Source organism: Nannospalax galili, unplaced genomic scaffold (genome assembly GCF_000622305.1).
Source record: "Nannospalax galili isolate Female #2095 unplaced genomic scaffold, S.galili_v1.0 scaffold17, whole genome shotgun sequence".
NCBI lineage: Eukaryota > Metazoa > Chordata > Mammalia > Rodentia > Spalacidae > Nannospalax > Nannospalax galili.
In genome coordinates this window covers 5,712,141-5,737,944 of record NW_008342276.1, presented here as the reverse complement: position 1 = coordinate 5,737,944, position 25,804 = coordinate 5,712,141, and the positions used below count along the sequence as shown (strand labels likewise).

Sequence of the window (25,804 nt, the reverse complement as noted above, 5' to 3'; positions counted from 1 at the left end):
CATAAAGAACTGCACTGAAAAGGTTATAGAGTGACACACGCAGAGACAAAAATATGCTGTGTGATTTGAACTCTCAGAGTATTTAAAGACAATCATAAACGCACATTTGATAATATTACCGGCAGTTACATCTAGAAAGTGTGATGTTGGTAACTTTTCCACTTTCATATCCCCTAATCTTCCAGGCTTTCTACCATGGGAGGTTTTGCTTCATTTTTTCCTGAGAATCTACTTGAGAATCACTTTCATTACATCTTATTTTCACAATCACTACTCCTTTTATTCCACTTTTGAGCCTAAATAAATGTTACTATTTCCAAAAGCAGTGGCTCTGGGCAGGACCAGTATTTCTGTTGGAACACATGGAAGGGCAGGAATGCAAGCGGGCCTAGTAACAAAGACATGGGATCCACAAGTAAAGAAATATTTGTTTATTGGAATTAAATAACCAAGAGTAAAAATTTTAAAACATAAAAAATAACTTAAAAACTTAAAATACAGTGAAACTATAAGAATAAGTGCAATAATTAAAAACTCCATTAACTGAGCATCACTAAAACTATATAGATTTAGGACACTAAGGATCCTCTTTAGAAATGTAGCATCTATTCTTTGAGTAAAATGAAAATTTTGTGTGCAGTTTTCTAAGGCATGAAGTAGTAAACAACAGCTCCACCCAGCCTGGAACTGACGTACAGACAGTTCATCACTTCTTGCTTGCCTTTTCTAACACCCAGTCAATCACCTAGGGGAAGAGGAAAATTATGATTATAGTATAGTTCTACAGAGAACACTGGAGGTAACAAGTGTTATAAAACTTCAAAACTTGTCATCTCTTCCGAGAGAAGCCTGTACCAAAGTTCCGTAAGTCTTGAGTACCTCTCCTCCCACCCTCTGGTTTGAGACTATACTCAAATACCCCTATTAAACCCCAACTCTGCTTCATTAAAAAAGCATCCAAAAATAGCATAATGGAAAATTAAAGTAAAAAATATCATATTCAAACTTTTTGCTCCACTTCCAAAGCTGAGTCTAATAACAGTTCTCAACAGACAAAACGGAGACCCTGATCTACTTTCCTACTGTTATTTGAAGGTATATTTTCAAAAGGTCACTCAAAAGAATGAAACCAAACTCAAAAACGGCTAATCTAAATGGAGTATTTTTTTCTAGCTCTTTAGATTTACTTTTTTTCTTTTTTATTTCTTAATATCATTTGACAAAGCTGCCTAGTAAGTATGTACTCTGCCTGAATAAGTGTATCATTAAATATCTCAAAGAGATTTCAGGACAGTGTTCAAAGTACCATCTCTAATTTTTACTATAAATATATCAGCACAGAAACCCTGAAATAAAATGCCAATTTAACCAAATGCAGTTTCTTGGGAATAAATTATTACCTGTACCACATTGTTGTTTGCTGTTTTCTTCATTTCTTCAAATAGACCCCTTGATGTTTTAAGATCCTAAACATTAAAAAATATAGCACTTTCAAGTTTGTACATAGATTACAGACAGCACATTAAGTAAACACAAGACTACCCTAAATAATTCTACAAGTATAAATGCAATTAGGGAAATACTCTTCAGAATCAAAGTAATAATACAGTTTCATACAAAAATACCCTAACCAAATACATGCACATTACCTAAGTCCATGCCTCTCTCATCCCACGTTCCCAACAGAGCTGCTCTATGCTCACCATCAACATGGTATCCACTGGTGCTTTTGTATTTGGTAATTAACATGTGGCTTCTACTGATTTTTCAGATAAATACTTATCTCCTTCTTTTCAGGTATTTCACTCTTATCACAAAAAGGAATGAAACTTCAGTCTGACTTTAAAAAATGATTGGTTTTGGGATTTGGCTCAGAGGTAGGGTACCTGTGTAGCATGCACAAAGTCCTGGGTTCAATTCCCAGCACGAGTTGGAGAAAAAAGAAGGTATCATATCTGACTCCACATATGCACCCCAGAGCCAGTCTAGCAGTGCTCCAGCTATCCACTCATTGCACTCCCTGGGGACTGCCAGGCATCCTGGAACCCTGATCCCAGGTAGACACATCCACAGTCAAGTCTGCCAGCCCTCCAATCACCCCACCTACCTCGGGTCTCAGGGATGACCAAGTGTCCTGCTACCCAACCCCAGGTAGGCACCCCTAGAATCTGTCTGCCTATCTACCAGCCACTCCACGTACCATGTAGCCCAGGGATGGCGTGGGCATCCTGTGACCCCAAACCCAAGTAGGCCACCCCACAGCCTGTCTGTCTGCCCTCCAACCACACCCACACCCCCCACTGGGCAGCCACAGGAATAAGTGGAGTTGCAGAACCCCAACTCTAGGTAGGCAGGCACCCCAAGATGCAATCTGCCCAGTGCAAACCACCCACACCCACTGTGCCTGCTGGGGGCTATGTGGTGTCCTGCAATCTCAACCCCAACTACAGAACTCCAGCCCAGTCTTCACTCCACCTGTTTCCATCTGAGGACTGTGTAGTGACCTGTTCTGGGCCTCTGTGTCCCCAGCCCCTGCCACCCAAGGACCACCTGTGGAACTTGGTGAAATGGGCAGCAGGCCCCAAACCTAGCAGAAGAATTATTGGCAACTGATTACTGCTAGGTGAGGGAGAGTTTATCTTCTTTAAGGGAGAGACTCTAGACAGGCTGACTAGACTCCAGTGGATGAACTGCCCCAAGGGACATCTGGGTACAAATGCTTGACCAGCTAGGCCTTAACATATATGAGAGAATGCATTAAATCTAGTATGTGTGTGGGGCATCTGTGGGGGAGTGTGGATGGGGCAGGGGGTCTAAATTTGATTAAGATCTATTATATGAAATGCACAAAAACTCAATACAAATATTTTTGTATGCACTTTGGCAATCCTGCCAGCTACACTTTCAGCAGCTCTGAATCCTTTCAGCAGCTCCTCCTCTCTATACCTCTATGTGTTCCCGTCATGCTTGGCTGTCCTGAAGCTAGTGATTTCAGACTGACTTCCCACAGCACAGGTCATGACTGTCACAGATCTAGGTGTGGTGCACACCACCTACCTTCTTCCTCTAAATTACAGTCACATTACAACTCGAGAGTTGTAAAGGGGCAGTGTGGTGTGCATTATTGTATCGAAGTAAATGCTGCTGAGCAGTTCTGAGCTACTTCGTGTGTTATGGGTATGCCTCATCCTTCAATCTTCTGCTTGTTTTCTTTTCCCCTTACAGTTTCCCATGTGTATAATTCTGGAATTTTCCCCTCCCCCACAACGGATGGATTCAATGTACAGCAAAGCCTTTTCATGCTGGATAATCACTGAAGTCAGTTTTCTGTGGGTTTCTACTTTCACCTTTATTACTAGTCTTTCTTTTTTTTTTTTTCCCTCTCCTGCTTGCTATTCTTCTTTAAAAAAAATAATTTTATTGAATTTTTGTGTATTTCACACAAAACATCATAATCATCTTTATACCCCCTTCCCCACTGACTGCCTCTCATAGTCCCCCCAGGGGAATTCATACATTCTGTCATTTGTGTTAAGGCCTATCAAGTCAAGTTAGTGTCCCCAGTTGTCTCTCAGTACAAGTTGATCCAATGAGGTCCAGTCAGCCTATCTAGAGTCCCTTCCTCACCCAGCAATAATCAGCTGCCAGTAGTTCTTCAACTAAGATTGGGTCCTGCTGTTCATTTCCACAGTTCTGTGCTGGGTTTCTGTCTGCTTGCTTGAGTCTGCATGGGTCTTGTGCATGCTGACACCATTGCTGTAGGTTCACATGAGTCCCAGGAACCTGCTAAGACACTATTTCTGTATGTCCATGCACCTCCTCCCTGGTTCTTACAATTTTTCCACTCTCTCTTCTTAATATAGGAGACCTGTCCAAGGACCTACTCTGTAAATTTAAGGCTCCATATTTTGTACATAGTAAGAAATTTCATTTGTCTAAGGATGTGACAGCCTTGGGGTTTTCTCTAAGATCTATGACCTCTCCAGCTATGCGTATTTGGCGAGGTTTACAGTGCCACACATGAGTTTCCTCCCACCGAGTGGGCTTTAAGTCCAATAGATAGCTGTTGATTACCCGAAGATAAAAGTGCCACTACTGCACCAATGTCATTTGCTGTGCTGGTCACTGCCTGTGTAATTTTCAGAGTTCTTGGACTAAAAGGACTAAAAGGAAGGTTTCTCCTGTCTGGCCCTGTTTCTTATGTATCCTTCAGCTACACACATGAACTCATGTAGAGACATTATATGTGTAATTTTTCAGTAGGTTTTTGGACTAATATGATTCCTTCTCATTTTTGTTTGTTTTGTCTTTTTTTTTTTTTTTTTTTTATTTTTTTTTTTTTTTTTTTTGAGCCGGGGTCTCCCTGTAGCCCCAGGTGGCCTGGAACTCATTGTGTAGACCAGGCTGGCCTTGAACTCACAGAGATACTCCTGCCTCTGCCTCCTGAGTGCTGGGATCAAAGGCGTGTGCCACCATTCCTGGCTTCTTTTCGTTTTTTTTATACTAGGTAGTAGTCATTATTTATCTCTCCTCCCTCCCTGTCTTATCCTCCTCCCCCCCTGCCCTCCCCACTTTAAAGTGTCCCCATTTCTCCCTTGATAATTCCTGTTTGCTATGGTCCCATTTCTCTTGAGCAACTTCTTCCCCTTTATCCCCATAGTTCCTTGTATCTGAAGATCTTCTTTCTACAGCCTGCTCCAATTTCGTCTAGCCACTCCCCGGGCTTGAGTCCATTAGGACCTGGCTTTCTTACTCTAGGTCAATTTTTGTCAGTCTCTTATGCACTGAAGATGAACTTCATCTTCCAGAAGATTCCTCAAAAGGGGAAGATAAATTGCTTTACATCTTCTGGTTTGAAAGTGTCTTTGTTGAGCCTTCACATCTGGATGAATTATCATATAATATTAAAGATACTAGATACATCCCTTTCCCTCAGAATTTGAAGGTGTTTTTACAGTCTTTGAATGTTCCAAGAATCTGTAGAAAAGCCCAATACCATTTCATCCTGGAACCTTTAAATATGTAAACTATGTTTTCTCTTAGGAATCTTAGAAAATGCTCTTTTGATGCTTGGAGGAGTGAAATTCCACAGTGATATGACTTGCTGAAGTTTTCACTTACTAACTTGGATAAGCTGTGTCTTTTCTAGGAGGCCTGAGTTCCACAGTTCTGGGAACTTTGCTTTATTTTTGACAAATTTTCTCTCCTGCAGTCTCTATTTTGAAACTCCTATTATTAGTACACTGCTTCTTCTGAATCAATCCTCTCATTTTCTTGTCCTCTATCCAGAATTTTTCTCCTTTGGTTCTAAATTTTGGTAAAATTCTCATCTCAACTGTTCAGTCTTTCTATTAAATTGATTTCATCATTTTCATTATTGAAAGGCATTTGTTTTGTATTCCATGCACATTTTTGGTAAAAGCATGTAGTTCTAGTTTTATGGATACAGTTAACCTTCTGGGAGACTCATAGTTTTGATGAAGTCTTCCTCTACTTTCGGCTCTTTCAGAGTTCCCTTTATTTTATGTTTTTGGCATCACTAGCATTAGAAGTTATTGGCAATGTGTGCTGGCTAGTCCTTGGCTGTCCAGTTCTATTTAAAAGAGAGACACTAAAAATATGGGTGCCCTGTCCATGCAGAGCTTATTCAGTGGTGACTTTACAAGGGAGGAGAACAAAACTGGCCAGCTGGCTTTTCACTACAGCTACTAGTATTTCCTTTCCTTTACAGACTGTCTCCTGCACTGGCATAGACAAGCGGGAAGATGACTACGTTAAATAACTTCGTATTCACCATTTGGGGAGAAGGGCATTCACTTTGCAGAAATTTGTTTGGCTCCTCTACTTTCTGTCTGGTCCCCTGATTCTGCTTTCTGGAATCTTCTGATCCTGAACACCTCAGAGATTCTGCTGGTTGAACCAGTATGATCCTCAGTGGTATTCTACAGGTAGGCTTTTAGCCGATAACATCTTTTAATCTGTAGTAGGCTTTTACGTGCTTTTTTTCCTTTTTTTAAATATTCAACAATGTATATTTCTTCAGCTTTTTTCTTATCTCTTCACTTGCTTTTTGTAGTATGATTGCTTTTACTGAGAAACTTAAAAGGAAGGGAACTGAGTGCATGTGGTCAATTTGTAATTTTAACCAGAAATCCTACTTAATGTTTGTTGCTCATCTCCTAAGGCACAGACAATCCAAACAGCACTTAAGTTTCAGAAAACTGTCATCCTCAGACCAGGGGAGATGACTCAGTGGGTAAGGACACTTGCTGTGCAAGCATTAGGACCTGAGTCGGAATCCCCAGGAACACATTAAAGCCAAGCATGGCTGTGCAAACCCAGGTTAGGAGGTAGAGCCAGGAGGATTGTCAGAGCCGCTGGCCAGCCAGCCTCACTGAAACGAGGAGCTTCCAATTAAGTGAGAGACTCTGTGTCAAGGGAGTAAGATAGAGCGTGGTGGAGGAAGACTGCGGCTCCTGCTGACTTCCACAGGCACACACGTGCACATGCACCCATGTACATGCACCACACACACACACACACACACACATATGCACACGTACTTTAAAAAAAGAAAGAAAATTGTCACCTGAGTGGCGCCTCTACCCAATTCCTCACAACCAGTTAACAATGGATTCAAAATTAGAAATCAGTTGTTTAGCCTTTTAATTCTATATTGTAAAAGAATTATAATACACTAAATTCTACAGTTTCATATAGGTAATTATAAATAATTAAGCTAATTAACTACCAATTAATGTCTAAAGCTCTGACTTGAGTAAAATATTTGTTAGGAGAAATACTGAGGGCTCCCGTTAAAATGTAGCCTTCTATACAAAAGGCTAAAGACAACCAAATATAGTTTTACTCTAATATTTCCATCTCCATTCATAAAATAGTCTGGCAACAAGTTATACAGTATTAATTTTAAAATACTCACTGAAACTTTTTATAGCAAATGGAAACGTTAGAGCATAAACTAAATTTTGTAGGAGTGGGACATACCGCACCTTTAGGTAGAACTTGGAGATTTCAAAGAGTCGTTGGCTGCAGGCAGAGAAGCAGTCGTGAGCCTCAGTGACCCGGTGTTTCTTCAGGGTCTCAGTCACAACCTCCTTCAGCATCTGAAACAGAAGGTAACACATGACTAATATTTCTTGGAAAAGGTACACATATTTCAAATCTAAGTTCATCATACATGATTTGTGAATTACACGGTCATGTCGGTGAACTAAAGTCAGATAAGGTCATTTTGGCGAAATAACTGACACAGAAAGATGCCGATAGTATCTCCATGGCCACGCATGACACAGGCTTCCTAGGTTCCTAGGAAAGCCCTAGGGAAATTTAAGAAAGGAACTGAAATCCGAACGTCATGGTCACACAGTAGGTAGATGCAGGAGGGTGTTTTAAAAGAAAAATTTCAAACATCCCTATTTTGATGCATTTTTAGCACACCAATTTTTAGGACAAATCATCAACTTCTGGCTAATTCTGCTTCACTAATGCCCCCCCACCCTCCTATTACCTACCTACCTTCTTTCTTTTTTGAGTCCCCCAAGGATGCCCACCATACTTGGGATTAAGCCTAGGCCCTCACACACGCTAGGCAAGTGCTCTACTGCTGGGCTTCACCTCGGCCTTCATCACCCTTGCTGCATCAGATTTTTCATGTTAAGGATATATTTTATTATTATTATTATTATTATTATTATTATTATTACTAAACTCTTAGAGAATTTCATACAATGTATTTTAATCGTATTTATCCCCCAGCTCTTCCCAGATTTACTCCTTCCCTAGCCACCCAACTTTGTGCCCTCTTTTTTAAAAAATGTATACCCATTAAGTCTGGATTGTGCTGGCCACATACTCTTGGGTGTGGCCATCCACTGGAGCACGGTCAGTTTACCAACCTTAAAATACCTGCTTCTCCTCCTTGCAGGAATAGTCAGTTTCCAATAGCTCCTCAGCTAGGGTGGGATTCCATGTCCACCTCTTCCTTCAAACTGGGAGTTCTGTCTACCTTGAGCCTGTCTAGGTCTTATGCATGTTCTCATAACTACTATGAGTTCATATGTGCAACTGTACAGCACCAGAGAAAAGCAATCATCGGTTTTACCCAGCTCTGAACCCTGAGAGCTAAAATAATGACTGGCCTGGCACAATGTGCCACTGGTAGAAATAGTGACATGAACATCACAGGAGTGGCCAAATACTTTCTGACTGGATCTAAGGCCTCCTCCACAAGAGGGAAAATATAACCTGGTACCTTTATCAGGGACAAGAATCTGTAGCTACACAAATCACAGTCTCTGGAGGAGAACCCACTACTACTATCATGTTAAGTGGACATAATATTAAGCCGACTCTTAGTGACTTTTTCTTATACCCATAAGATTAGTGCATTTCTCAAACCTCAGAGAAGTTTCTTTTTGTAGTAGGTGGCCATCAACACAGTGACCACAACTGGGTCAAGTACACAGAATAGATGCTGGGGAATGTTTAGCCCTAGACAGGACACCTGTAGCAAGTCCCCTCCAAGGTTCAGGAAAGAGGGAGTGGAAAGACTCTAAGAGCCAGAGGTCAGTAAATGACCACAATGAAATAGTGTTTCCCAGGTGTCAGATTATTTTAAAGTAAATTCTAGATATAATTTTATACGCTTCATAAAAATTCTAGGCATATTAATAGAGATTCACATAAATTGCTTTTCATGTAGAAACAACAAAACAAAACAAAACAAAACAAAACAAAACAAAACAGGGAGTCTTTACCCGAGTATGCTTCTGTGATCGTGACTCCTTAATTTGCTTTGATGTTTTTGAGTCACGTACACATTTCTGTCTTGAGCTGGTCTTGGTAGTGACTTTTGAAGCTTCATGACTCGCAGGTGGAAGCACAGCCAGTGACACCTCTGTCTGTGGCTTTCTGGATGCCACCCCATGACGACGATGAAGATTACTATTGCCACTTGTTTGAGAGAGAAGACAGTCAGAACTTTCTGATTTCATAAGTCTGTGATGAGAGAAAAAATGAAAATTAAATGAATCAACAACACACTCTTTTTTTGCTTTAAAGTTACAGCTATTTCCATTTAAACACAAATTCAAGAAAATTAAAATTTCTTGATAATTTGCATTAAGATAGCAACACCATGCCATAAAGTTATTCCTTTAGTTCTTCAAAGCCCTCACAGTGACAGTGTTGTCAACTTGACAGAATTTAGGACCATCTGCGAGATAGGCCTGAGCCTGCCTATAGGGGATGGATTATCTTGACTGCACTGATTGGGATGGAAAAACCACTTAACTGGGGCAGACCATCCTGGGTGGGGAGGCTCCTAGGCTGGAGAGACACGGAGCTGAGCATGCACTCAGTGCTCTTTGCTTTCCAGTTATGACCTTGACACATCAGCTGTTTTAGCTCTGACTTCCCCCTGAACTGTGAGCCATTAGAAACCTTTCCTCTCCTACACTGCTTTTGTTAGGGTATTTTATCACAGTAACTAAGACTGGAATTAAAACAGAAGGCAATGGGTAACCAGAATGTAGCTAACAGAGAGAGCGACACACTCCCCCATCCCTCTACTCACAGACTTAGTATTCCCTAGTATCAGAATGCAACTCAGACTTTTTGTTAAAGAACTTTGGCAAAACTACAGCCTTCACCTTACTGTATCTATGCATCTGTCTGCAAAATAAATAACTGAAAACAAATACAAATAGCACTAGAAAACTGGTTTCCATTTCAGCTTTTCTAAAATATCTACATTTGCTTTCACAATGACTCAAAATTGTTTTCCTTTTTTCTTTTTTTATTATTTTTATTTTATGTGTATGTGTGTATTGCCTGCATGTAGGTAAGTGCACCTGTGTCATGAAATGCCTGTGCAGGTCAGAAGAGGTTGTCGGATGTCCTGGAAATGGAGTTACAGACAGTTGTTAGTTGCCATGTGGGTGCTGGGATTCAAACCTGTGTCTTCTGCAATAACTACTGCTGTTCTTAACTGCTGAGCTATCTCTCCAGTCCCAACAACTACCATTTTTATCTGTTCATCTCTGGTCCCTGTTTCCCTTTTTTTCAAAATGGGATATTATACCCATCACTTCTGCTAAGCTCTCAGAGGCCAGAGCATACTTTTCTTTCTGGAATACAAACAATCATTTTAGTGGCTTTGCTTTTCAAATTAATCTGATTAAAAAAAAAAACACGAACTTACAAAGTTCTCATAAAAATCATTTAGTCAAAAAAAAATCATTTAGTCATTCAAGGGTAGGAAACAGTATTCTAATGCTTTTACCTGGTGAAAACTGATTCAAAAATTTTATTTCTACGTATGTTATAGTTATTTCTTAAGGCTTAAATATAGACAGAACTTACAGCTTATTTTATATGCCAAGGAACAAAATCTGACATATGTTGTAAAGATCTATAAATTCAATGTTTTCTTTTCATAAACTTCTAAATTCTGATCAAGTACTTGGACACTTCATTAGCTAGCATTTTTTTTTAAAGTACCAAGAAAAGTTCCACATACTGTACTAGTTACGTAGACTTTAACCCTTGGTTTATATGTAACAAGTGGCTTTAAAATGGGACTAGAGGAGGTTTGAATGAGAAATGTCCCCCATGGCTGAAGTATTTGAATATGTGGTCTGCAGCTGGTGGCACTGTTTGGAGGAAGTCATGGAAATCTTTAGGAGGCATAGCGTTGCTGGAGGAGTGTCACTGGGGACAGACTTTGACCTTGTCCTACTTCCAGTTTTCTCCCTCTGCTTTGTGTTTGCAGTTAAGCATGTGAGGTCTTAGCTTTCAGCTCCTATGGCTGCTGCTTGCTGCCATGCCTCCCACCACGATGGACTCTTATCCCTCTGGAACCTGGAACTGTAAGCCAAAACAAACTTTCTTCCATGAAATGCTTTTAGTTATGGTATTTTATCACAGCAACAGAAAGTTACTAAATACAAGGCTCGATGAAACCTTTCTTCAAAGCCTATACAAACAGGAGACAGGGGAGGGAGAAAGAAAAGCTATCAGCAACAAGTCCCTCTTCAGATACCATCATCAATAGAGCACCTGAGCTGCTGCATCTATTGGGTGACATCTCTGGTGTTCCATGACTTAATAAAAGCTTTATAATCCATTGTGGTAATGGTCTGTATTCCAGCATATAAGAAAGTCTTTTTCCAAGTCAATTTTTTTATAACTTACAATTAAACCCAATTACAGAAAATACAAATTTTCTCATATGAAGGAATTAATCTAAAAATCTATGCAGAATACAGCATAAAAATATGAGACAAAGATGAAGAGAGATCTCTAGAGACTACAGTATTTTCTGTGGAGATTCTATTTCTGTGCACTTGATATATCACCTTTTCTGGGGGTAAAGGCAATTCAGGTCTTTAGATCTTCGTTTCAATCCAGATCTGTCAGTGCGGAGTTCACTTTGTAGTGCTTCTCCGTCAGGGACACTCCAGGGCTCTGACAGAACTGCAGGAGATGGAAGAGGGCTCAGCAAAGTGGGGACAGGAAAGCCGTCTCTGCTGCAGGTAGTTTGGGTCTCATAACGAATGAGACGAGATTGAAGTTCAGAAAAGTCCCCATCTCTTTCTAATGCTTTTTGGTCATCCAAGCAATATCTAAAACGAGAGAAAATCATTAAAATCAAACATCCAGGAGAACAATGTGTCTCTACTTTCAAACAGAAAACAGCAAGACATTTACTTAAAAGTGCTTACTTAACTTCCCAATAATTGTTGGAAAGTCAGCTGAGTGGCCTACTTCTTCACCAGTTCATATTTTTCTAGTCTGCTATATGACAGAAAGATTTACAAATGTGAAGTACAATCTGATTTGTCTTTGACTGTGCTTCTGTGGCAAAAGATTAAGTTAATCCTTTGGATTATTTCCAAGCTAACATAGTTGCTGTTTTAATACTTCTTAAAACTCTAACAACCCCGGATTGCTCAGCATGACTGATATGTAACAACGTGAAATGCTGACTTCTGTTAGAAAGGGCAAGTTTATTTTCAACACAGAGATTTAGAGGTAAAAAGGCATTCTAAACTGGCTCAACAGACAGCTCAGAACACTGAATTTTTTTAAACTGAAATTCATTCCTCACCTTACTGTCAGATTTTCTTTCAAACACTTTGGATGCCTGCGTATCTGTTTTTTAGTTAAATCTGAGTGAATCAATGACATGTTAGCACAGTGAATGCTTCTGGACTCAAAGAAATCTCATGCTAAGCACAACAAATAAACGTGTCAGGAAAATCATCAACAAGACTTGTGACCTTGCAAAGCTCTTCACATCCTCCCCTCTCTGTAGCAGCATCAAGGAACACAAATGGTTTCGCACATGCGATGGTAGACTTTCAAACAATTCAAACTTTTCTCTGTTATCTATCCTTTTACCTGTAAAGCTCCAAGATGTTCCCTAATATTAGAATGCAACTCTCAAGGAAGGTATCATTACTCAAATATCTGACAGCCTGATGAGGCATTCAGAACTTTTATCTTTCCCTCATGACACATATTTGATTTCAAAGAATACAGACTACAGATTTAAATGGACTGAAATCCAGGTTCCCCTACCTATTAGCTATGTGAACCTGGCCAAATTACTTAAGTGTGTGTTTCCACTGCCTGACCTACAAAACAAGATCTGTAATACTTAGGAAGAGGTACGCTCAGGATTACTTGTGAGCACTGTATTTAGGGACAGCATCTGGAACATGTAGGCAAAGCAGTCAACAAATGTATGCTGTTTCCAGCAGCAGCAGCAGATGTATTTTCTACCACAGCAAATCTTATAACATGCCAAGCCCATGCAGTACAGTCAGAACTGAAACTCAGGTTGGTGGCTTCAGAGCCTAATTGTGACCATTTCGGTACTCTATCACCTGTGTTACAGGATAAGGGTCATCTTACTCTAGTTAAAGACATGGCTGAATATGAGAACCTGCTGAAAAATTGAATACATAAAAACAGACTTAATCAGTCTGGGGTATGATGCAGAAAAAGCTATCCAGGTGATCCTAAAAGAAAAACTGAATACATAGAAACAGAAAGTAGAATGGAGGTCATGGTTGGGAGAGGGCGATGATGCTGGTCAAAGGGTAAAAAGAGTTCCACAGGAGGAGTAAATCTAGATGAAGACTACAGTTATTATTTATTTTAGTCTGGAATTCTGCTAACAGTACATTTCTCAATGCTTACCACATACTAAAAAAGAGGCAACTACTGAGATAATGGCTTTCCTAACCTGACTACAGTAGCATTTCATTCTGTACATGTGTAGGGAAACATCATGTCACACTTCTTTAAATGTAGTTGAAATATAAAGCTGCTTAAGGTGTTGTAAAGTGTCGTTGAGACTGAAGCAATGCTAACCTAATCTATCAGTTTACCTGACTGGGGTGAGAACTGAGTTCTTCAATCAGAAGCTTCTATTAAGAGTCAGCAGTAACCCTGAAGTTGACAGATACTCTGTCCTGGGATGTAAATAAAACCTACAGTAAAATTAGGAACCAAGAATTTCCAGAAAGATTTGGGAAAAGAAGCAGTATAGCATCTGATTGGCCTGTACCTAGGAATTTTTGGAGAGAGAGGATGCATACTTTGATTATAAGGATATTTTTGTATGATAATGATCTGATTTTAACACACAAACTTCTTTTATCTGTCCCTTAATCCCAGATGCTCCCGATGCCCATCTGCCAAATCCTGCATACTTTACCTGCTCACTTCCACTAACATCAAATGTTCTTCAGATAACTGTACTAAGACTTGATGGAAATAAAAAATTACTTAGAAAATTAGAGAGGAAAGACAGTGCAATGTATAATTTGATATTAGTGAAGATTTCTTGTTGGATAAATGATTGCAATTCCAATTTGTTTTCTACAAAACAATAACCAAAGGCTTTATGGATCCTAGCAGAGAAAACCCCCCTATAAGATCACAAAGCTAGTTTTGTTTTTTAACTTAACAAAGTACTGCCTATTAAGTATAGGCAATGAAATCTGTGGTTTCAAACTACTTTGAAGTTTGTAAGTTTGTTTCTACTCCATAATCTATGCTGAGTGCAAGAAAGTCCCCACTCTATAAATTCAAGTGAAAAAAAAAAAGCCATTCTCTGACTGAAGGTGCTCACCTCTTACAGAGTCGTTAGTTCTATCTCAATGCCCCCAGCTTAAGAAGCATAAACGCAAACAAAAGAAAACAAACATAGCTCCAGCTAGATCTGTTTGTTTATTTAGGGACTAGGTAGATAGCTGAGGAAAACTACTTTGTAACGAAACAGTCTCATGGTACTGTAAATGAAGCTCTGTGAACATTTATGTCCATTAGGAAACAGTGCACAAGTACTCATTTACTATTTAACAAATGAGCATGGAGAACACACGTTTTAAAAATTGTATAAATCCAGATGGACCATTAATTTTTTTTCTGTGTTAGCTTTAAACACTGGGAGAAAATAGGGAGAAGAAACTCCCTATAGGGAGTAGGATAAACAAAACTACAGTATCAGTGGAAACACAATCTAAATGTGTTTATAGGATAGACATTCCAGTCAGCTATAAAAATAAGTTTATGATTATTTTGTTCAAATCAGTACTTCAATGAGCTTATAGGCCAAGGAGACAAATAACACGTGTCCTAGGGTATTTTAGTTGTATAGCAAAGAAACTGTTCTTACCACCGCTTTTGTTTTGTAGCAGGGGACACTAGTTTTAATCATGGTAATATAAAGTGTTTGCTGGTCTCAACTCTCTGATTCAAGGTATATGCAAAATACCTAAAGTTTCTTTAATAGACTAGGAGGCCCTAAGCCTACCAAACAAAATGAGATACAGCTTTATAGGTCATGGTTTAGGAATTGGATTTTAAATATGTATTTTTATTGACTTTTTGTGTACTTCATACATGACATCTTAATGATCTTCATCCCCCCCCCACACCAATTTCATGCATTCTATCATATATGTTACGGTCTATTGAGTGAAGCTTGTGTACGCAGATGTCCCCTAGTGTGAGTTCATCTACTGGCGTCTAGTCAGTCTATCTAGAGTCTCTCCCTTAAAGAAGATCAACTGTCCCTCACCCAGCAGTAATCACCTGCAAATATATTTTTAAAAACAGGGAAGAGTAGTACATGAAATTGGGCGGGGTATAATAAGGGTAGACAGGGGAGAGGCTCTAAATAGGATAAAAATATATTGTATAGCTGGGCTTGGTGGCACATGCCTTTAATCCCAGGACTTGGGAGGCAGAGGCAGGCAGATCTCTGTGAGTTCAAGGCCAGCTTGGTCTACATAGTGAGTTCAAAGACAGCTGGGGCTACAGGGAGACCCTGTCTCAAAAAAGACCAAAAAAAAAAAAAAAAAAAAAAAACAAAAAAAAAAAAAAAAAAAAAGCAACAACAACAACAAAAAAAACCTTGTTATGCATGCATTGGGACCAGAGCTGAAATACACAGCAACCAATATGAAAAGCCGAGCATGGCCACGCATGCCTGTACCCAGCTCTAGGAGGGGTGACAGCAGGAGGATTGCTGGGACTTGCTGTCCGCTTGCCTAACTGAAAACTAGCAAAGTGTGGGTTCAGTGAGAGACCTTGTGCCAAGGGACTAAGGCAGAGAGCAACAGAGGAAAAAACCCAATGTCCTCCTCTGGCCTCTGCATGTGTGTGCACAAGAACACAACTGCACACTCACCTGCGTGCGCACATGCACACACACACAAACACACGAAGTAAATAAACAGCAATACAATCAGTGAGAAAAAGGGGAACCACATCCTTATTTTTCAGAGGAGAGCTACTTTTCCACGGAGATGTTAAAAACAATGCCAGAAGGTATTCCTTAGAATAAAAGAGGTAAACACTAAAAAAAAAAAAAAAAAAAAACCAAAATGAAATTCAAAATGTGTTTCTGAAAAGTACTAGTAGAAGTAGTTAGCAATAAAGAGAAGAATTTTTTGTTTTCATTTAACCATTTCTGTAATAATTACTGGGTCTTTAACAAAATCAGAGAGGAAGGAGCCTGGGGAGATTGTTCGGATGGTAAAGTGCTTGGCACATGAACATGAGGACCTGAGTTCAAGCACCAGACCCAAGTAAAAAACAATAAAAGGGCTGGAGAGATGGCTCAGCAGTTAAGAACACTGGTTGTCCTTACAGAAGACCCAGGTTCGAATCCCAGTACCCGCATGACAGCTAGCAACTGTTCCTAACTCCAGTCCCAGTGGATCCGACAGCCTCTTCTGTCCTCCGCAAGTGCACGACACGGGTGCACTTACCAACATGCAGTCAATACACACATACACATAAAAAATTTAAAAGAAAGAAAGAAAGAAAGAAAGAAAGAAAGAAAAAACAAAAACAAAAAAAGGCTGGAAATGAAGGCTGGCTTACAATCTGAGAGCCGGGGAGGTGGAGACAGGATGTTTCCCTAGGGTTCACTGGGCGGCCAGTCTAGATGACTCAGTGAGAGAGCCTGTCTAAAAAATTTAAAAATTAAAAATCAAGATGGACAGCAATCAAGGAAGACACCTAACATGGACTTCTGGCCTCCATACACACACACACACACACACACACACACACACACACACACACACGAGGTGAAATAAACATACATCTTAATAAAAATCAATACACTATAAGACAAAAAAGTTCCCAGTTAAATTTGACTAAGTTAAATTTAGTAAAAATAAAAGGTAAAATTTGAAATTAATGGACAAAATAAGGGTATATATCTCAAATAATAACAGTGTAAATGAAAGATTTAAGGACATATGAAAAACACCCCTAGTCTTCTGATGTGAACGAGTAACTCTCCCAAACAAGGAATCCTTTCATCAAATATTAGAATAAAAAGCTGGAAGTGTGAAATTATCAAAAAATAGACACCTACAAAACTTTGAAAGCTATGGTGGCTTTCTACGCATAAGTATGTGATTCAGTAGTTGCTAATCCGGTAGTCACAAAACAACTTACAAATATCTCTGAATCACTTGGATTCAGACTAGCATTTCATACACTACGTCTTCCAGGAACAGCCCACTGTGGCATGTTGCCTTTCCCGCTGCTCCTTCCCAAGTCCTCACGTCCTTATTTCAACTGCATTTTCACACAGACGCTCACTGTTGTCGCACATCAGTGCTCTGGCCCTTGTTACACGGTATGCCGGTCACTTGCCCACTTGCCCACTCTCCCACTCTCCCATTCTCCCAGGCTGTCTCTAGTTCTGAAGCAGTACAAACAAGATTGTTATTCTTCTGCAAGTCATTTCGTGGAGCTATGCTCTCACTTCTGGGAAAACGCCTCGTATTTGAATTGCTGGAGTAAGGTTATCTGTATAAAAGTCTGCCAGATGCTTTTCTGAAGATCTATCATTGTATATTTCCACTAAAAAGGTCTATGGATTCTGGTTGTATCACATATTTATTAGTCTTCCTAATTTTAGCCATTCTGGGAGATACAAATTTTTATTTTGTAGATATAATAGAAATTATTTAATTAAGCCCTTAAAAGAACATTTCCAATGTTTCTCACTTTAAATAACACTGTGAAAAATGTCCTTCCATGATAACTTAGTGCAAACCATTAAACTAACTCATTACGCTAAGCCAGTCAATAAGCTGCTGTGAGTACTTGCTCTTGGCTGGTTCCTCGCAGCCCTTCCGAGGCTACCAAGGTAGGCATTCTGCTGTGCTGCTGCTCATGTTCCTGTACCATCAGTGCTTACTCAGCATCATGTCTGAAGACACTCAGTCATTTCATGAGGGAAGAGTGTTCTCACTGTTGTGTCAATTTACATTTCTGTTGCTGACTAGTGCAGAAAAACAGCTTCTCACGTGTACTGGTCGCTGCTATTTCTCAGTGGTTCAAGTGGCTCAAAATTGTGCCTGCTCTTGTATTAGGAGTATTTATCCTCTTCTCTTACTAATGTGCAAGCTTATGTTAATTATAGAGGAAATGTACCCAATTCTTTGTGTTAAAAGTATCTCCCTACTTTATCCAAGACTTTTAATCCTGTTTTTCTTGCTTAGTGACAAAGCTGCTTTAAAATGCTGAGGCCCCAGCATTCCTTTTTTCATGTTTTCCTTTGTTAGGGTGTACAAAGGGCAATTGGTCTCTTAACTTTCTTAACTCTCTTAAAATATTTTATTATTTTTCTGTGTCTGAGTGTATTATTTGCATATCGATAGGTGCACCCATGTCATGCAATGTCTGGGGGTCAGAAGAGGACATCCTGGATGGAACTGGAGTTATGGACAACTGTCAGTCACCACGTGGGTGCTGGGAATCGAACCCAGGTCCTCTGCAAGAGTAGCCAGTGCTCTTATCTGCTAAGCCATCTCTCCAGTCCCAACTTTCTTAACTCTTTAGTCTGTACTTTCCATCCTAGTTTCATTGTTCTGAAAGCGTTAGTCCCTGCATGTCTCTTACATAAAATGTTTTAATTCAGTTCATCAAAAGGCAATGGAATCCTTTCAGTGGCATAAACCTAACCAATTTAAAAATAAGCATCAATTTCTCTGACATGTCTTTGATGATATAGTCTGACTGCAGTATAATAGACTTATTACAAAACAGCAATAGCTCCTGAAAAACAAATAGCTACTGCCTAGAATCTATACGAATCTATGAGTATCTATGAAAAATTGAGCTCTTCACTATTTCAATAAATGGAAAATTAGTATGAAAATAATTCTTTAAAAATGAAAAGCATTTGGTAAAACAAATTACCAAGACCTTGACAATTCACTGTAAAATATATTATCACCCTCTATTTGTAACCCACGTGAGAATGCTAGAGTGCAATAACCTCAGAAAACACAGGTAGCATTACGCTAAAGAATCCAGAAGAAGCTAGAAAGGGGCCATGATGGGGAAGGCGGTAAGCAGGAGACAATGTAGAAAACATGTCATATGAAAGTGGGGGACAGATGCTGGGGTAGAAGAGTTTAAATGATACAAAATTAACTAATAAATTTTTCTTTACTGGAAGACATTATATATACTGCTTTTTTGAACATTTGTTTTGGCTCTGTATCAATTTATACCATTTTATTATACTAACTCTTAACACTCACATGAAAGAAGCTATAATACCAATACAGAAATGTGTAAAAAAAAAACTTACTCAATTCCATGATAATGACATTCTGAGGCTTTTTCAAATGGTAAGACCCGAAGTTTCCGAGGACTAAGTTCTGGTGTCAAAGCAAAAGCCTTTTCCCTGAAATATAAAGAGTTTCATTTATATTTAAGGTTTATTGCATGCCAGAGAAAGTTAAATTATCTAAGGAGACAAATCTGACTTCTTTCCCTACATATGAGTTCTTGTATGTTAAAAAAGTTAAGGTAGCCAGATGTGGTAGCTCAGGCCTTTAATCCAAGCACTTGACAGACAGAGGTAGAAGGATCACCACGAGTCTGAGGCCAGCCAGACAATGTAGTGAGTTCTAGCACAGTCCAGGATAGAGTGGGAGCCTGCCTGGGGGAAACGAACAGTTAAGTATGTGAGAAAGCCCGAGAAGGGAATGACAAAGGCTGGTTTTGCGCTTTGTCCACTTTGCTTTCTGTGCCTCCAGTTTTTAAAACTATGGTGCTATTTATTGCACAGAATTATTATGAGAAGTAGGTAGATCAAGAAAGGAAAATGGTTTGCAAAGCAATTTCAGGAAGCTGCATTATTTCCAAGAGGAATGCCCACCCCCGCCCCCAATCCTTAGTGAAATGAATTCATTTTCAGTCATTTAGATAAACCATTTAAAAAAATGTTTAATTCATGTGTATGCACATATTGCCTGCATGTATGTAAGTGCACAAGTGTTGTGAAATACCCATGGAGAACAGAAGAGGGCACTGGATCCCCTGGAACAGGAGTTACAGAGAGCTGTTAACCACCATGTGGGTTTTGGGATTCAAACCTGGGTCTTCTGCAAGAACAGCCAGTGCTCTTGACCACTAAGCCATCTCTCCAGCCCCTGGATAAACCATTTTTGACAGAACAGTCAACTTGAATCTGTGTTAACAAAAGAAGTACTTACTTCCTATTGTAACATCCACATCTTTCATTGCCAGAGCATGTGGTCAGCAATGCTGTAAAGGTCAGAGGGTATAGAGACTAACTGCTGAATTCAGTTCTTCTAAAATAGGTTTTCAATTAGCAGGCCCTTAGAACTAATCCTATGTTGAGTTTACATGAATTATTATTAATGCTTAGTTCCTTCTGCCCGTAAACCTGTAAGGCGATTTCAAAATGTAGGAAGGAAGAGAACACTGGGATGAGATTAAGCTGTCTGCGCTGTCCTGACAGGTGCCTTTCTTTCCTGCTGAGTTAGGACCTGCTGGTCTAATGTACTGTGCCATGGTCATGAAGCTCAAAACCAGTTGGATAGGAAGGAGAAAAGTCTACAAAAGTGGTTCCTCTTTACATTGTTAATAGGCAAAATGAAGTAACAGGGGCTTGAATTCAGGAGACTTGGAAACTCTATGTATTATAATAAATAGTATTACATCAAGTAAATACTAGAGTACCATGGTACATTTGTGATCACTTCCCTTGCACTGCTCCCCACATTAGTGATAAAAGATGTCCTTCTGCCACCAAAAATTCCATAGAGTATTATGACAAGCATTTGAAATTACTACATTAAACCATCAAATGGAAGCCCAGTAATGAACACTAAAAAAACCTTTATATGCTAATGCCTCTATTTTGGGTGTTCCACAAAAAGCACCATTAGTAAATTGCAATGACCTCATTATTTTGATGAGAGACCATTACAATGAGTAATTTTGTAAACAGAATCTTACCATATTGTTACCCATTTCCTATTTCATACCTTCCCAGCATGTTTATTTTTAATTTCACTCACAACTCAGTCTTTCTAAAATAAACCTTTTAATGAATGTGTTTCATCAATGTTTCTTACTCCTTTGTTAGATTCTGAGGAGCAAAGCTTTCCCTTTGTTTAATTTAACAGGGCATTTTGGATGGTGCCGTGCACAGGTAGACAATAAGACATTAAGACAGTAAAAGCAGCCAAGCTTTTGAGTCATTAGCAGGAAAACACAGCCTTCAGCGTTCATGTTAAGAGAAGATGCATTGACAGTGACACCCTTCTTCCCTAACATCAAAATGGGCACAGTGGCCTGTAATCTCCACATTTGAGAGGTGGAGGCAGAATGACTACAAGTTTGAGGCCAACGTGGACAACATAGTGAGTTTGAGGCCAGCCTGAGTTATATAGTGAGACAGTGTATGAGTCGATATATAAGCCGAGAATGACAGGAGGCCCCTCTCTCACCATTTTCTGCGGTTGTCGGGAAGTCACAGGATCTCTATTTGAGTATAAACTTTCCAGTGCAACCATAAATAAGGGGTGCCCACACCTCTGTAAATAAACCCCCACTCTATGCTCTGTTAAAAAAAAACAAAACAAAAAAAACCCAGAAAATGATAGGCATTAAGACAGACAGATGAGAGGGATCTAACTAGCCTGCAAGTGGATGGACTTGCACTAGGGAATGTCTGGGGACACTGACCTGACACAGTGGGCCTTAACACCCAGGACAGAGTATATGGGTTCCAGTGGGGGGTATGGGAGGGTGCTGGTAGAGATGGGGCTATAAAGATATTCTGTATGAAATACAACAAAATTTAATAAAAACAAATTTTTAAAATTTCAAAATTTTTAAAGTCTATCACCTATAAAATTCACAGAGAATTAGTTCCATCTCCCCTACACAGTATTCAGAAAGCCAATGCAGCCAACAAATGCAGCCTAGATAAATCCATAGCTCCATTCTGGCAGACCTGCCTGACTGCCAGTTCAGGGCTAATGATCTGTGCGGACCACAGTCTGACAAGGGAAGAGGAACATCTGTATGCTTTTTTACTTTCTTAGCACCAGTAAAAGGGGTTACGAACCCCTCAAAGCCACCAGAAAAGAAAGGAAAACTGCTCCAAAATCATGCAATTTTTATGTCATTAAGATCATTAAGTCATTATGACCCGGAGCTGGGAAGGCCTTAGGCCTTCAGTGGTGCTCCCTTGCACTCTCTCCAGAGACACATACAAAAGACAATAACATTCTAACTATATTTTTAGATGCAGCTCAAATCCTTTCCAAAATTTACTTTTAAAATCAGTATTTAATCACAGTATAATTCAAAACTAGTTTTGTAAATGTGATCAAGACATACAACCTTTACAGCCCTTTGGAAGCTTTTTAAAAAAGTCCCCCGCGCCAAAAAAAAATCTTTATTAGTTCTTTTCTCTTTTCAGTCAAAAGGTCATTTTTAGCTACTAGTGGACATGAGAGACAATTATCATGCCAAGTAGAGTCAAAATAAAAACTAAAGAGTAACACAGAAAGGAAAAATGTAAAAATACACATTTGCAATTCAAAACATAACTTCTGAAACTTTCTTTTCAGGACCATGAGATGGCTCAGCAGGTAAAGGCACTTGCTGCATAAGCCTGATGACCCAAATTCCATCCCCAGCACCCATATAAAGGTGGAAGAAAAGTGACTCCACAAACTTGTCCCCTGACCTCCACATGCACACTGTGGTATGCATGTACCGCAAACACATTATATACACTCACAATAACAGTAAGTTTGAAGTTTTAAATGTATTTTCCTTCACATACAAAGCAGAAGCTGTTGACTTCTCCAGGGCCTGTGCTGAGTTGCCTTTGTCCTTGTTTCCCACAAATTCAGTTCCACAGAACTGTAGGACGGTCTCAGATCATCAAAGTGAGGTGATTAAAGCCAGCCGAGAAACACTGTTAATTTTATTTCATCATAAAAGAATGATTTGCAATACTACGTTACATGACTTTTAAAATTTAGCTGGAAATTATAAGTTTGTAACTCACCCTCTTTGAACATGTAATGGCTGCAGATCTCCTACTGGAAATCCATCTGAAGTGAAGTATTTCAGCAGTTCCTTAGCATCCAATAATGTGGCTGAGTCCCGGGGACCCTCCTTATGGCCCAGCAACTGTTCAGATGAATGAGGTAATGAACCAGTTCTGGGAAAATGATTTATACACATTTATTAAAGGTGCATTCAAATCCACCATCGTCTGGAAACGGTGATGAGAGCAAAACCCATGAAAATTCAAAATTCAAGAATTACACATCAAGAAAAGACAGTAACTGATTACAAACTGTTTAGTTTCAAGCTATATTTTAAACAATCTGTAGGTCACACTGAAGCTTGCAGTTTCCGTTGTAATAATTCTACTACAAAAATGATCATGATTACGTTATTTACAAAAGATAGCGCATTAATAATTCAGTACTACAAAGTTACCACTTCTATAAAATTTAAATCGAAACTCTCATATGTTCTGAAAACCCACAATATTACAAATTTCTGAGGCCAGGGACTGAATGTTCCAATTTTCTCTGAATTTAAAAGATTACTTAAAGCACAACCATGAAATGAGACTGTAATGGGCATTCTCTCCAAGGTCTCCTCGAGCTATGGCTATGACATTATGAATATACCCCGAGTCATTACAGCACCTGAAATACATGCTGGACTTTGCATTCTTCAAACTACTTTACCTACAATATATTCTTAATCTTCACAAATTTCCTTGAAAAAGATGGAATAGGTCTTATTTCAAACTGAATTAAGACCTAGTAAGTACTCTCCCACAATGCAAATCAGCATACCAAGCCTAAAAACAATCACTATTCCTATTTTTCAGTAAAGACTCCAATACATAATTGGTACATTGCAGACCGAGGGTAACACAGCTATTTACAATAGCTCAGAACTAGACTGATACCAAGCTAGGAACTACTATTGCTCTAACTCCATAAAGATCGGTGGATCTTTGTGAGTTCAAGGCCAGCCTGGTCTATAGATAGACTCTGTCTCAAAAAAAAAAAAAAAAAAAAAAAAAAAAGGAGAAATATACTTCTGTTTCAGAGAATGCTAAAAGTTTCATTAAGCTCTGAGCTACTATTCTATTGACAGAAAAATCTTTCAGTATGTGAACATATATTTATCGCCTATCTTTAGATTAATTTGAATTAATTAAACATTTATTTATTTACTGTCTGTGTGTGTGTGTGTGTGTGTGTGTGTGTGTGCCTGTCTGTGTGTGGGTAAGGGTACAACTTGTGAAAGTCAGGCCTCTGCTTCCACTACGTGAGTCCTGGAGATAAAATCCAGGTCTCAAGGACCTGAGCAGGCAGCAAGTACCTTTACCTGCTGAACCATCTTGCTGGCACTAATTTGACTTTTTTTAATCACTCAAATCAGGCATTTTTATGAATAATTTATGACTAAAAATTGACATTCTTGCTTTAGGCCTGCATCTCCACACACTAAGGATCACACTCACACTGGCAGAGGCCCCTTTGTTTTCTAGTCCCATTATTGTTAAACTGAAAATATGAATCTAGTAAAAACAGTCGAGCAAGAAAACACTCAAATATTTTCTCTGAACTTCATACTCCAGATCTGCATTATGAGTTTAATTTCTACGTAGGTACTCTCTCATAGTACCTTACAAAGGCTTTTTAATCAATATTAATCTGAATCATCTTCCAGGCAGATGCAATGAGGAAATGCGTGATTTGCATTTATATAGACTCCGAACACAAAGCCATGAAGGCCATTTTTAAAAGACAAATGCATGATAAATTACTCTACCAAGATATGTTCTGGGTTGAAAAAAATAACACTGACAACTAAGCTTTAAAGCGTATATTTTACATTAATTCTGTCATAACATTTTCACAACTTTAACCTAAAATTAGGATTATTATTTCTATTCTAAAATTGAGGTAATACAGTCACAAAACAGGTTGTTGAGTATGTCTAACGTCAAGTCTTACAACTTCTCACTGTCACTACATAACGCTCATTTATTCGCAGGTTCATTTTAACACACACACACAAACCTCTGAAAACATGCAACATTTGCTCTCACACAAGAATTTGATGTTGTCCTATCTTCTGAAGTGCATGCAAGTACTAACTGAGCACTTATTTTGCAAATACCATCATGATATAATGAAAAGTGTTCACCATAATGCATATAGCCACGATCACTGTTCATTAGTCACTGCACAGGTCTGGCTTACAGAGGAGAAAGGAAGTGAGGATCGTGGAAGGAAAGAAATATACCTATAAAGGATAAGATACAGAAAAATATGTTTCATGAAAGTCATAGTGTAGCCCTTAGGCATTTAAAGAAGGAATGCAACATTGAGTTGTAGTGTTTATAAAGGACTTAGGAAAGGTGATGTTTGACCTGGATTTTGTATGTGTAACAAGCTTCTAGTTGAGGGTATTGATTAAACATACACATTAAGCTCTCCATTCAAGCAAAGTAGAATCACAGTGTTGAAATACCAAAGAGTAAACCCATAACAGACAAGAAGGAAGGAGAAGGCAGTGGACCAAAGAGTTCAGTGAACTTGCAGAAGAGATAAACTAGAGTAAGCCTCTCAGTAAGAGCTAGGGAGAAACCTGAAAAACCAGCAACAATCTGTTGTCTCTTTCTTACAGGAAGCTACAGTGAAACTCTAAATCTGGGGTCAGAGTAGCAATGGGCACAAATCAAGACAATACTTTTTTTTTTTTGGCCTTTTTGACACAGGGTCTCCCTGTAGCCCCAGCTGGCTTGGAACTCGCTATGTAGACCAGGCTGGCCTGGAACTCACAGAGATCCACCTGCCTCTGTCTCCCGAGTGCTGGGACTAAAGGTGTGTGCCACCACACCCGGTTTCAAGACAATATATTT

At 39.1% G+C, this 25,804-nt stretch overlaps 1 protein-coding gene across 1 annotated transcript in view; it reads right to left on the bottom strand.

The window, feature by feature from the left end:
* Positions 1-439: 439 nt before the first annotated feature.
* Mtbp (MDM2 binding protein) overlaps positions 440-25,804 on the bottom strand; it is a 72,291-nt gene continuing 46,926 nt past the window's right edge. The window contains exons 16-22 of the mRNA XM_008837984.3: positions 22,913-23,068; positions 19,163-19,258; positions 11,379-11,645; positions 8,778-9,018; positions 7,011-7,124; positions 1,401-1,466; positions 440-745 (exon numbers count right to left, since the gene is read on the bottom strand). Of these exons, the coding sequence (XP_008836206.1) occupies positions 707-745; positions 1,401-1,466; positions 7,011-7,124; positions 8,778-9,018; positions 11,379-11,645; positions 19,163-19,258; positions 22,913-23,068 (979 nt within the window). The 3' untranslated portion in view covers positions 440-706. The remainder of the gene's footprint in view (positions 746-1,400; positions 1,467-7,010; positions 7,125-8,777; positions 9,019-11,378; positions 11,646-19,162; positions 19,259-22,912; positions 23,069-25,804) is intronic.